General features: G+C 38.5%; 1 protein-coding gene across 2 annotated transcripts in view; it reads right to left on the bottom strand.

Moving 5' to 3' along the window:
- Nucleotides 1-14,529, bottom strand: part of STK32B (serine/threonine kinase 32B) — a 175,683-nt gene that overhangs the window by 71,544 nt on the left and 89,610 nt on the right. For both annotated transcript variants that reach the window (XM_027736274.2, XM_039385828.1), the window contains one exon: nucleotides 11,735-11,908. In XM_027736274.2, the coding sequence (XP_027592075.1) occupies nucleotides 11,735-11,908 (174 nt within the window). The remainder of the gene's footprint in view (nucleotides 1-11,734; nucleotides 11,909-14,529) is intronic.

Below are 14,529 nucleotides of genomic sequence, written 5' to 3'. Positions count from 1 at the left end.
ATGAAAAAAACTGGGGATGTTCTCAAGGCAAATTATTGCAAGGTGTTATCACAGAGGCACAGGCAGGTGTTTAAGCCTCAGTAGGAGTCACGCTTCTGGTGCTCATTGTCTTGTTTGACGTCATCTTACACCACGAACAGCGCAATCCTTCATACATGATTAATTGTGCCGTAGTTAAAACACCTTGCACGCTCAAGAATTTTTTAAGTTGCTGCCATCAGATAGAACATCCTACTCATTTGCAGCATGAAAGCCTCTGAGGCTCTGTATTGTCTTTTATCTGTGTGGGGTTTAGACAGAGATGTCTGCAGAAGGAGCCCAGGGGTTCCTCTCTTCCCTACAGACAGGGGGCCTTCACAAGCTCAGCTGTTTGTGGCACCCAGGGAACCTGACACTGCCACACAGAGCTGTTTTTGCACAAATGGAGCCACATTTCATCTCAACATTCTGTCTCATGTGAGGAAACTGGCGACCAGGTGTTTCATAGGAGGGAAGAGCAGGCAATGACTGAGCCCCTTAACTGAAGAGGTCTGATATATATGTACAAAAATCTAGACAATTCAGGCTTAATAATTCCATTTCTCAGCTTTAGATCTTATAAGCTATTCCTTTTTGGCACTCTATCTTCCAAAAGCAAATATTAAACAATAATGATAAGATAAAGGACTGTTTGCTGGAAATGTACTTCCTTAAATATATGCTCACAATTCTTAGTTTCAGCAGTAGAGGTATTCTGGGACTCAGGGAAATAAGCTGGTACTTTAATTAGTGTTAACTCTCTTTACATATGTAAGTGCATGTGTTTGCATTGGGGTGCATCTGTAGAGCATTTCTGTGGCTGAGGAGATTTGCAGAAGAGAGCTGAAGGAGCACCACTGGGGGAAAATTCTGCAGCATCTCAAATTAAGAGGCATGCTGTGCCTCTCTGTAGGTTTTAAAGACGGAATTCTAGATAACTAATACACTTAATTAGCATAAAAGCTGAGAAATGCAGCATTCTGGTAATAGGTTTCCCATTCAGCAAGTCTTGCTAAGTGACTACATTAGTAATTGTTACTGATTACTAACAATACATCAATTATTGTTTATTGACTTGCATTAAAATAGACCTCTGACACTCATTGAGTAGTCCTGTTGATCTGATATTTTTAATGAGGACCATATCTTAATTATTGTAGCAACCTGAGAGAGCAACTTAGCAAATCTAAAACTGAATTTCCCCACATCATCGCCTGTTCTAGGAATACACAGAGAGATTAATTTTTATGTCAGTGTATAAATTTTTATCCGCAGAGCTGGGAGTAGAGGTTTTCACAGCTGATGAATAAAGCTGTTTGACCACTACAGTGATGAAGAAAGACATACTCAAAGCCACTCAGCCTTTAGTAAACCTTATCTCTCTCACCTGGAATTCATATACTGCCATCAACCCCCTATTTCCTCTGTTACTGTGCCCTCATGTTCACTTTCTCTGGTCACTCCTGATTTATTTTAGCTTTAAGGGTCTGACCTTTTCCATAGTAGTTTTCTCTTGCCCACATCTTATCCCACACTCTGCACTCCCATGTCTCTTTAGCTCTCCTACTCCCCCTCTGGACATCTCTGCCACACTTTATGCAGGTAGATGATGTCCTTTTTCTTTTTGGTATGCTCAAATTCTTCTATCTTGCCTTCAGTTTCTCTTTTTACTGTGACTGACTCTCCAAAGAATAGCTGCTCAGCTGACTGAAAAATAAGCCATATTCACTGAAGGTCCAAACTGTGAACTCACAGGTCAGACATTTAGAGCTCAGTGTAAGACTGTCCAACCAGTTTGTTCTTCTGACATTGTTAAAAAATTGATACCTTCTGTACTATTATTTTTCTTGTAGTGTTTTTTTATCACTCATTAAATCTTTTAGCATTCCAGTTCCATTGGGCATCATTTGATGCTGAATGGTAAAAACTACAGAGAAAGATGAGTTGTTTTTTAATAAAAACTAATTCAATTTAAGGGCTGAATAAAGCCAGAGGAAAAATATGGTTCGAACCTCAAAATGATTGCAATCTGAACTAAACCTGATAGCAGAGTAAAGACAGATCTGAATATAGAAAGAAGGCCTACAGCTTTATGATAAAAAGCTTTTATTTATCTTCTAACAAACCTGTGTCCATAATTAAAACCCCCAACCTTAAAAAAACAAAGTGTGAAATGCACACTAAGAATATCACTGAAATAAACCATGAGACTATAACATGATTAGACACCAAATAGTCACTCACTGAGAAAGGCAAAAAAAACCCCAAAAAAACAAAGAAGCTCCACCTTTGTATTGGGTTTTTATTAGACTAGAAAGGAACTCCTCTGCATTCAGAACAGTACCAAATTTTCATGTTTATAACAACATGAAAAGATAAATGTCTGAATAAAAACTGGTAGCCACTGGAGAGAGGTTATTTCTCATTCTTGTTAGTCAGATGTTGTTAGTAGAGATGATTTTGATCATCACTGTAAAGAATGACCAAATTCACCAAAACTCAATTTAATAAATTCATTGAATGTGTAATTGGTTCACTGAACGTGTACTGCCTTACCAAGTGCTGTTCCCACATCACAAGGCCCCGGTTTGGCATCATATTTTAGGGTCTTCCCCTGCTGACTGCAGTTCTGCATGTGCAAGAGCACCATAAATGCTGAATTTCAGCCTTGCCTTGTCTCCTCTGCTGCAGGAAAGTGCAATTATCCCCACTGCGTCAGTAGGAAATTCCCCCACAATAAATGTAAGCTGTGCACTCAAATGCAGGGAGAAGCAGAGGCTCATCAGTAGGACTGTCTGTCATACATCAAAGCTTTGAGCTGCTGTGCTTTCTCCTCTGTAAAACCCATCCAAGGGAATTGGGACAGGATTTTACAGAAAATATAGGAATGTTTGAAAATAACCTTGAGCGAGTGCCCTGAGGAGCTCCCAAAGAGGGTTATAGAGAATAAATACAAGAGAAAAAAAGTTGAAAAGGCAACTTAAGCATAACAAATCTGATGGCAATCTGTATCTTAACTGCAGTCCCTATCCACAAGATAATTTATTTTGAAAGAAGAAACTGTCAGATGATCACTATTACAACTCCCATTCTTTCTCATCCCTCTGTATATCTGTGAAGTCAGAAGTTGTACAAAGGAGACCACATTTCACCTAAAATACTAAAGCTGTACTGGAAGCTGCTCAATGCATTTCCAAGGCATGAAGGAAGCTTAAATTGCAATAAATGTTAATGAAATGCCTTCTACCACACTGTGAACAGTTCACTCAACTCCTGAGATACAGAAGACTACTGCAGGCATGAGGAAATCAAGTAACTATGCACTTTTTTTCTTAAGTCCTTGTTATTTTGCCATATATTAAAAAACCCTTACATTGTAAGGAAATCTCCAAGGGAAAGATGGAATACTTCATGTCTGTGTTGCTCATCCAAGCTGAAAAAAATGTTACCATCATTGAAGCAGAAATAGGAGAAAGAAACAATTGTCCATATGCTGCTCTTGGTTTATACTTTTGTAAGCATGAAATTTGTAGTCTTTTTCCATATCCCCTTTCCCCATCTACATACTTTAATCAAAGATTTTAAATTTCTTCACTAACTACAAACAAAAAATGACTCAGGCACACTTCATACAAATCTGCCACTGCAGTGGAGAGAATATGCCTGCACACAATCACGGTGTTGTGAAATTTCCAAGATACAAACATATCAGAATACTTTTTAAATAACATGAACAACAAAGCTTTGGAAAAAAAGGGATTAATTTTGTATCAAAGATGGTTAGCTCTTATTCTCTGCTCTATTGTTTGGGACTTCACATCCTTGCTCGTTTGATCTCTCTGGTTCAGCCTCTCCTCCACTCCCCGCTGCACGGGAAGGTTGGGGCAGGGAGTGGAGGGTCACAAAACCAGGGTAAACCAGGCAATGCCATGCAAGACATGCAATTAATACTGTGGATACTGTTCTGACTCCCTAGAAGGAGTACCTAATAATTTTAATTACCTAGTAAAAAAATATTTAAATGTAGTCATTAATACTCTTGATTATTTTATTTAGAATTACAATATCAACATGTTATTAATATGGTGGTCTCTGTTAACATACATCAGTTGGGAGCAGATGTCTATAATAAAATCTCTTGAAGCCTTAAAGCAACACCAAAAATTTGAAACAGATTTCTGTGAAAGAAAGATATCTCTGATAACATTCACACTATACTGGCCACAAAGAAACTAGCAATATACTAAAGCAGAAAAGTAGCATTTATCAGATCAGATTTGTGGATGGAGACCTGAGATAATCTTGAATATAAAGCTCTGCTTCAACGCTGTCAGAATCTTCTGCTTCAGTGTCTGAATGTCTAAAAATGATTCATGATCAAAATTTTAATACTGAGGAGTGGGGGAAGGAAGAAAACAAACCATTTAATTTCATTTTCCGTCAATAGGGCACTAAATTGAGAAGATGAGGGATATGTAGCATTTTAATACATATCATGTGCCTAAACACTACTTGTATAAGATTTCTCTTCCTAAAAGAGTAGGTTAATGTAAAGGGATTATCAAAGAAAACCAGAAGGAAGGGAAAACCAGGAACACACACAGGTGATGGCTGCTGATTTAGGTGGGGGTACACTCTGCAGGAATGAGAAGCAGTTTGGAGGAAAGTCATTATAACCCCAGAACAAATGTATGGGAGTGAAGAAAATGCTCTGGAAGACAGACATAAATGAAAAAGCCAAAAACTCCCTGCCTTAGTGACTGGAAAGTGGGAAATGCAGAGCATGGAACTTGCAAACTGGTGTATAATATCTATAAGGACAAAACAGAGTGTGCTGAGCCAAGGTATCCATGGACCTGCTGGGTGCTGGCTTTCAAACTAACTGCACAGCAAGATCTACAGCAAGATAATTCCCTAGTAGCTTTTTATTGCCCATTTTCAAAAAGATTTGTACCTCCTGACGTGTCAGAGAATCTGAATTTGTCCAGGTCACAGTTTCTCTGCACTGTTCCATGTTCATGTGTACTTAGTTATGGACAGCATGAAGTGCTGATTCCCTCTCTGGAAATGCTTTATCTTGCTCCAAGAGAGCTGTATTTTCTGGTAGTGAGGAGTATGGAGCTACAACCAGTAGGAGCAAGTCAGACATATATAAGTCCACAATGCTCTCATGATGGCATTGTGATTTTACAGTTTTAGAAAAAAAATATCTCATGTATATATATTTTTGGTTGCAGTTAAATTACAGTGAGGTGAAGAAGGATTCAGAGAAACCTTTAAATCAGTGTATAAAAATTATGATTCAGATAAAATTGTTTGGAATTCTTTCTAGAAGAATTAGTAACTTTTTTCTCCTAGATGCATGGCATACACTCCTCTATGTCTAGATCATATCTACATTTTTCTAGGTGTCTGGTTTTAAACAGAGAAAAAAATCAATAAGAGAACCAACTATTGTGATGTGTACAGCACAAACAAACATGTGGGATGGCCTTGACTTAGGTTATCTCTGGCCACTAGCAGTTTGTTACCTAATGTAAGATAGTTGGCCAAGCTCAGACTATAGGTCAGGTCTTCCATCTCTTAACATTGACCAGACACCTACATTTTAAATGATCTAGGGCTTGTAAGATTAGTTTTCCTTGGCTAAACAAAATCTTTCATGTGAGCATATTCTTACAATGTTACAATAATGAGAAGAAGGAAGATAAAAGAAAGGGCCAAGGGGTGACTTACTCTACTCCCTTGAAAACTGTAAGGAAACAAAAAATCCCCTGCTGACTTCAGAGGATCTTTCAGCAATGGGATGTCAAAGGAATCAGAGTGTAATGGGTGTCTTCTGGTATTTCAATTGAGTGTTGAAGGGAGAGTGCATTATGCCCACAATAAAAGATTATATCAGTGCCAGTGGCAGGAACTGGAGCACCTGATGGGGTGTCATGCATCTCAGAGTGTTTCCTGTGTCTCTTTCCCAATACAGCCAGTTTTACTCCATTAGTAATTTAGTATATGGAAATTTCTGTTTCCAAACCACCTTCATTTACTTGCAGTATGTCATCTGGTACATAAAATAACTTTTTCTCTAGCTAAACAGAAGTAAATTAATTTGTTTTTGTAGGTAGAGAACTCTGTTCAGAAATTGAAAGGCTTGTTCTCTGCATATTTATATCTCGTGATATCTAATTTTTTTTTAAGTGCATGACTGAAATTTAAGTAGTTTTTGTGCCTGGAATTTGTGAATCACTTTCTTTTATGATCAGTGCTGCTTCATAAGCATTCAGCAGCTTTTCTAGGCTTTGTCGTTTGCACAATGTTTCTTTTTTGACTGGTTTTGATACATTTTCTAATTTGCTTCTCTTACGTAACTTACTGTTCAGTTCCTGCAATTTGTCCTTGGAAATAATGTGGGCTTGCACTTGTTTAAAGAACATAATACGATGTCATGGAAGAGACATGGGAAGGCAAACTAAGAAAATTAATGGACAGGCCTCTTGACCTGTAATAATCTTTGGTACTGCTTATGAACAGTAGTCATATTACGGTTATTTTTTCCCTGTTTCATGCACTTCAGACCCTATTACATTTTTTTCTTCACCTGCACACACTTCCCAGCAAGAAAAAACTACTAGTATGAGCAGAAATCTGTAAAGAATGATGTTTTCTTTAGTATGTCCAACCAAATCTCAGATTGGCACTATTCTGCCTGTAACACCTGTGAAAAACAGCAAGGGGCAAATTTTCCATTTTCAAGTAACTTTCAAACCTTTTTACTGCTTACATACTAAATGGACAAGGTTAGGAAGGGAAGATTTTTAAGTAAAGTTTGTTCTTTTGCTGTATGGTATTACAAGTGAGACTGGGAAGGCCCATTTTAAAGAAGTGTTTAATCATTTAGATATATTTTCTTATTTCACCTGGTGACTGGACAACTTGAAAGGCCACGTTCAATGATAATGAACAAACAGGTCTAGTGCTGAACAAAAGTACATCTTGTCTAGCTGGTAGCAGCAAGACACCATTACTCTGCAGTGGATCATCTGGCAGAGGAAAATGTATTGCTCTATTTTTTACCATTTTCCATTAGCTTTTGCCCACTCTGCACTGCTGCTGAGTTACTCAGAGCTGGAATAGCTTCTGGTGCTACTCTCCAATGGAAACGGAACTTGCAGGGATGGGAAACAGAGTGGTAATCACTGTAGCAGAGAGCATAGATCTGCCAAGCCTGACTGATTTCAGTTATATTGTGTTTCAAAAAAAATTTTTATGTATGCCTATGTATGTACACATACACACACAAATGGTTTTGCATTAAAAAACCTCACTGAAATAAAAGCGTCAAGGGCACACAGAGCAGCTAGTCCAGTATCCTAAAATTGTGCTGGAAGGTTACTGTGACTTCCTTTCCAGACATCTGCCACATCCAGCCTCCTTTCTAAGCTAGATGAAAACCAATGGAGCCAAACGATGATGAAAAGTCGTAGGGGCAATGCAGTTAACACTTGTCTCCTTAGAAAGTGAAAATGTGGGGTTTTTTTCAGCACGAGCGTGTTACCAGGGCAGCAGCCACAGCACTGCAGGGCCAGCACTGCTCCGAGCCAAGGCTCTACTGCAAGAGCATCCTGGAAGAGGCAGCGCTGGAGCTACTGCCGGAAGAGCTGCCTGAATGGGAATGGGCAGCCTACTTTGGTGAGGAAGCAGGTGGTTTTATTGAAATGTATGAACAGAAACATTTTGAAAGGCGGAGACTGAGTTACTCATGGCTGAAATAAGTTTATTCAGCCTTTGATGGGAAAACTTTTGCCCACTGGTATTATTCAAGCAGTTCTGGGAAGAATGTGTTTAGTCATACCGTCTTGAAATGGCAGAACACCAGATTTGATGCAACATTTGAGAATGTGTATTGTCAGAAGCCTTTCTGTGTGTACTGGGACCCAAGGGGCTATAATAAACACCGTTCATCCAGCTTTCAAAGAATTATTTTTCCATGCAAAAAATGTGGATAAAATATAATTATAGTAGGGCTGTGAGAAAATAAGTTTTTGTAAAGTAGCTATTACCTGTGACCAACAATCTCAATATTAAATTAGCTGTTGTATAAGTTAATTGAAGAATTGCCCAGAATAGTCTTCAAATAATAGTTTGAAAATTTAGTTTTTCTTTTTTAAGTTTTTATAATTCCAGCTGAACATCTGTGTACATGCAAATATTTACAACAGAGCTGTGAGACACAGTACAGCATTCATTATTGTGCCATAATAAATAAATCCACTATTGCAGGACTGTGCATGAAAAATATGGATTTTATACACATGGATGTGATTAATAAAAGTGACCAGTTTCATAAATACACCAGAACAGTAGTGTTTTTACACTATTTATGGGTAAATTTTTCCCTGCAGGAACAATAGTTCTGTTGCTGAAATGATCGCCACATTCAAAGTACACACCACTAAGCACATCAGCAAACACAGAAGCATGGCAAGGCATCTCAAAGGGGAATGGCACAGTACTGGTCTGTAAGCTTCTGCATCCATCCATTCGTGCCTGATAATTCTTGTCCCCTTCATTACCATTTCCTTTTGTAGCAAACTCCTGAGGCCACAGGTTAGTCTAGAAAAACCCATTCTGTTGTGTTGCCAAATGCAATCGTAATGGAAACCTGAACACATTTCATAGACATCTGTAAATATTAAGAGGAGTTAAGCTCCTGATTCACACATCATGTAGATGAGGATTCTGAAGAACCAGAGAGAAAAGGCTACCAGCACTGGGCTGTGGCATTGAAAGAAGTCGCAGAAGAAGAGGAATCGACTTGTTTGACTGAGACTGTTGAATGGAGAGAAACTACAAGTTTAAGGTTGTTTTAATGTTTTTTAATAGTGGTTTGTCCCTATCCCTATGTTGTAATGGTTCGTTCCCACAAGAGTTCCACTCCCTTCTTATGCATATTCTATTGTTATCCCTCCCCTTTAAACCCAATCATTGTTCCTCTTTCCCAAAACTCCTCCCCTTATTCACCATACTCTGGAAAGTTCTCCCAGCTCCCCCATAAAAGGGGGAGCCATTTTAATAAAGTTGTTCACTCCTTTCCACCCTGCAACCTGTGTCAAACCCTGAGTGAACTTCCCCATGTCCCTAGCCAGGCTGCGTTACATCATATATTCAGCTCTTTATAGTACTCCAATTTCAAAATCTACCTCCCCAGTCTGATGAATCATTAGTCTATTCTTTCTTTGTAGCCCAGACAAAATTTAGTAGAGGGTTCTCTCAATGACTCCCTGACTCACTAACCTTTTTTTTCCCCTTTGCTGCCAACGCATTCATTTTAGAATGAAAGGCCCAATACAGTTTTGTAGATTAGTGTGTGAATGCTGACTGGAAGCACCTGGTAACAATGATATTGCTAAGGTGTGCTACCACAAAGTGTAAATACCAACCAGCTCACTGATTTCATCTCTGAACAAGATGGTGTGTTTGCAGTGATAAAGTAATGGCTAGATGTCTCCTCACTGTGCATCAGTGCTGGCTCTGTCCTGAACCAATTTAAGTCAGCATGCCAGACATGCTACAGAGATTTAAGGCAGTTGAAGACCCAACCCACAGACTGCTGTTCCAAGTGGTGGCTAGATAGAAGGCAGAATGTTCTGGGACTCACCTGGCTAAATAACATGTTCACTGGCATGTGGATCATCTGGGATTTTGCAGTAATTGGTGGGAATATGAGACAAAAGGCTCCTTGTGCCACACTTGGGACATTTGGGCAATAAGCAGTGAAGTGGGACAGACACACTAAGATCTCAGGTCTGCCAGCCTCAAAATAAACATCTCTTCTATAACACAGCAAAGTCCTGAACTAGATCCTTTATACCCTAAACAACAGTTCCAGCCAACCAGCCAGTGAGACCCATTGCAGGCTGACAGAGAAGTATTTTTGCACACCTGTTTTTGTCAAAACTTTTGTGGTAGAGTGAAAGCAAAAACCAAATCCCAGAACTTGCCCTCAAATGGAGACAATAACCAGCTCCAGACTCTCATGCCTTCCCCTGCCTCAGTACAAATCAACAAGTCACTACAACCTGTGTGAAAGAAAAAGTTAAGTAAAGTCAAGTGCTTACTTTTCATGATTAAGTAACACAGAAGAGGTCAAAGTGTTTGCCCAATTTCATAGTGGAACCATGATAAGGCAGACACTGCCACAAAAACTATGAACAACCACAATAACTTCAATCCTTCATTCTTTCAAGACATCTGCTATGTTTCACAGGATTTTCTATGAAACATTTTTAAGCCCCAGACTTCTAGCAAAATACTAGTTTTGATTACAAACTGGATTTTCTCATGAATGTTTTGCCAGCCTTATTTGCATAAAATGTCTTGTCATTAAAATGAAGGTGAGAAAAATGCTCATCAATTCATTTTTCACCGAGAACATTTCCTAAGGCATTATAAACGAAGGTCAGCTGAGATTCTGAGCTCCACTTTTAAAATAGTCACTAAGAAAGGAAATTTATGCAAAATACATGGAAATGTATTGAAATAACAACAGTGTAAAAAGGACACAAAATTCCAGAACTTGCTTGCAATATTTGCTGGAGTTTTAAGTGCAAGCAGAACAAGTTTTTCAATGTTTTCTGGACTTTTGTCTTGTGCAGTTTCAGCAACACAGGACACCCAGCTACCATCGCATCTCTGATCAGAGATATTTCATGTGTGCCATCCCCCTTCAGTAAGTCAGATAATACTTTTTATTGGATTTTTATTGCAAAATGAGGCAGCTCTGATAGGTGGATGGGATTAAAACTCTCAATTAATATATTTGAAGGAAATTGTTTGTACTGGACACTGGAAGATCTATGGCACAACTTAATTTAGTTTCGTCTCTAGAAGTCATCTCTAGCCTTGGTAACACACAGAACTAATTATTTTTTTTATTCTGACCGCTGTAAATCATAAAGGATAATCCTGAATTTAGCCTAGAAAGAGTAAAATAAAGGCTCAAGCCCATAATTTTATAATTTCACTGTTGCTGTGTTAACATAAAAAGAGATGTTATCCCTGCTGCCTCAGTTAAATGCCAAAATGTTTAAGGAAAACAAACAGACCCTGATTCTTGACATCTTTTTTGAAATGAATAATCTGATTACCATTTTAAGGCAGGAAAAATAACAGGTTGTTGTAATACAAAAAATGCAAAAAGGATGCACCATCTATCATTGTCCCAATTGGTTTCTACTATTACTTCTATATCTCCACCTCTCTTCCTCCTGACCTTCAGGCAGATTCTGCAAATAAACAAATTATTCTCAGCCTTTGGTTCTATGACCATTCCCTGATGTTGTTGTGTGAAGCTCTTGTACTGGATTACAATGTTTTTGTGTTCAGGAACATTAGGGTACTGGAGAATTAAAAATACATTAAAAGCAGCCAGGATGCTGTTATAGGTTGTATTTACATGTTATATGTTAAAAACATATATCAGAGTATGAGATCAGAACAAGAAAAGGGCAGTGTGAGAAGGATACAAGGCCACTGAATGGCTGTGAAAAGAAAAAAACCACTTAAAAAAAAACTTTTTCAGAGCCAAATTTCACTCTTGGATAGCAATGGAAACTTTTCAGACGTTTTGAATAAACAGAACCATGTAATCAGATATATGATAAAATCCCTCTACTCTGCCAAATGCAAGCAGCCCATTCCTCAAATGAAATTCACCCACCTGTGAATGATGTGGTATCTCTGCAAATAATCCAAGGAAAGCGCCAGCTCACAAATGTACAGCTTAACAGTTCCTTCATTAAAGTGGACGTTCTGCTGCAAATGGTAACGCAGGTCACCTCCGAGTAAGAGATCAACCACCATAAACATGTCTTCTTCGTCTTGAAAGGAATACCTGGAAGAAAGAGTTACAGCTGAGATGTCAGGGTTGATGGTTAGTCACAGCTGTGCCTAGGGGTGGCTCTCATTAAGTAGATCTGTTTATGGCAAGTCCATGATTTGCTCAAAAGGTATACACAGAAAGGCATTCGTACTGCTGTGGTCCAATTCTGCAACTAGATTTTGATTGTGGTGGGACTCTGCATATTCAAGTGTCATGGTTTAACCCTAGTGATAACTAAGTCACATGCAGACACTCGCTCATTCCACCTTCCCCCAGTGGGTTGGGGCAGGACAATCAGGAGAAAGTAAAAACTTCTGGGTTGACATAAGAACAGTTTAATAATAGGAACAAAGTAAAACATAGTAGTAGAACTAATTATAACAGTAATAATAATTGTAATGAAAAGGGATAAAGAGAGAGAAACAAAAGCCAAGAAAAACAAGTGATGCACAACACCATTGCTGACCAACCCCTGACTGATATCAAGCCTGTTCCCCAGCAGCGATCAGCCCTTCCCATCCAAATCCCCCCAGTTTATATTGAGCACGATACTCCATGGTGTGGAATATCCCTTTGGCCAGTTTGAGTCAGCTGTCCCAGCCATGCTACCTCCTGGCTTCTTGTACAGCTCCTCACTGGCAGAGCATGAGCCACTGAGAAGTCCTTGCCTTAGGATAAGAACAAATGAGCAACAGCCAAAACATCAGTGTGTTATCAGCATTATTTTCATACTGAATTCAAAACACAGTACTGTTCTACTAAGAAGAAAACTAATTTTTTCCCAGGTGAAATCAGGATATGAAGGCAAGCAGAGCTTGAACTGCTGCCATACCACTGTCTTATTTTAACCATAGATTAACACCTGAATGTTGATAAAACAGTATTTAAAATACCTTTCAGGGTTTTAAATTTTTAAATAACCATATATATATTCAGTTGACAAAATGCCTTACAAAGTAGTACCAATAAAATGGAAGGCCTTGAAACACACTTGGTATTCACACACATCCAACTGTAGTTCAGTGCCTATGGAAAGTATCCTGGCAGCATTGAGAGCTGCTGTCCCAATGGTATTCTCCAGATTCAGTAAATATACACAATGTTCTATTAGCTGGGTATTTTTTTACAGCTTGCAGCGTAGCTCCAAATTCAATAAGAAATAAAACTGTAATTTTACTGCCTAACAATACGTATTTTTTTTCAGTCAGCAACTTATACCTTATAAAATGACAGAGTCTTCATGCTTACTAACTGAATTCTTCTGGACACTTTCCCAGAACTGCCTGCTGAATACTCTGAGGACCAAATTCTGATCTGATTTAACTCCTGTAAATCTAAAGGTGTAGCCAGCCAATATATAGTGTATATATAAATATATAGTGCTTGGGCAAGCAGGAATTTCCATGTGTTTCTACTTACCTTGGCTATGCTGCCATTGCTCTGTTTATTTCTGGTCTGAATGAACTGACAGAAACTCTCCTGATTTCATTTCTGAATACAACTGTCTAAGATACAGTATTTTAGATTTCCCAAATGGAGAATGGTGAATACCTTACTTCTGATGGGAAATCACTCTTAGATATTGTTTTAGAATTAATTTTGATATGAATTGATATTATCTAGTACCAGTTGTGGATATGAACTGCTCAGAGGTGATCCACATTGATAGTACCTTTTCCAGCACCTTTTCTCCCATTAGATGTGTAATATATGTTGGCTGCAGATGTGATTCCATTCTCCTGAACTGTAAAATTTAGGCTAAGGAAATGAAAAAGAGTGAGCTTCCAGAAAATATGTACCCGGCCTCTCCCCAAAGGCGGAAAAGTCTATATTAGATTATTTTAATTGACAGTTATGTAGAATTTCACTTTCATTCCCAGGCTTGCACTTTCTGAAATGAGGCACTGCTTAGGGGTTGTCACAGATGGTTCATTTTGAATTTAAATGCTTGCTATTCTTTCTGAACACAGTTCTGAGAAGCGAATGTCTCTAGGTAGTCTGCTCCTATGTTACAGTCCTGTATGACTGCCAAATGCCAGGAGGGGAAAGTCATTTTATTTGCATTAAGCTTACTTCTCAATAAGTCAAACCTCTGAAGAAAAACACAAAGTAGGTGGCACATGGTGTCTGCTCACCTTTAGAGATGCAGAATTTTGCAACACAGAGACACACATACACACTAAAAAAACCCAGAGGGCTTCAATTATAGTCAAATTCCTCCAAATATTGCCCATTACTGAGACTGGAGCAACCGCAGAAGCAAAGATTAAATATGTAGTTATGTTTAAGATTTTTTTTTCTTTTTTTGACACTGCTGTTATTTTAAGTGAAGAAGTTGTAGCATTGAGCAGAGGTAGAATAATCATCATAAAATGGCTTGGATTGGATCTTAAAAATCACCTAGTTTCAACCTCCCTGCCATAGGCAGAGGCACCTTTCACTAGAACAGGTTGCTCAAATCCCATCCAAGCTGGTCTTGAACGTTTCCAAGAATGGGGCATCCACAGCTTCTCTGGGCAACCTGTTCCAGTGCCTCACTACCCTCTCAGAAATGTTAATTTTTTCCTTCAGTTACTGCTTGAGTAAAGTGTAGATTTTGTTTGGTTCCTTTTTATATTAAAAAAAAAATCACA

The sequence above is a fragment of the Pipra filicauda genome, unplaced genomic scaffold (assembly GCF_003945595.2).
Source record: "Pipra filicauda isolate LSUMZ 115617 unplaced genomic scaffold, ASM394559v2 scaffold43_size3849885_pilon, whole genome shotgun sequence".
Taxonomy (NCBI): domain Eukaryota; kingdom Metazoa; phylum Chordata; class Aves; order Passeriformes; family Pipridae; genus Pipra; species Pipra filicauda.
Note: the sequence above shows the minus strand (reverse complement) of the source record. Positions and strands in the feature narration are given on the sequence as shown.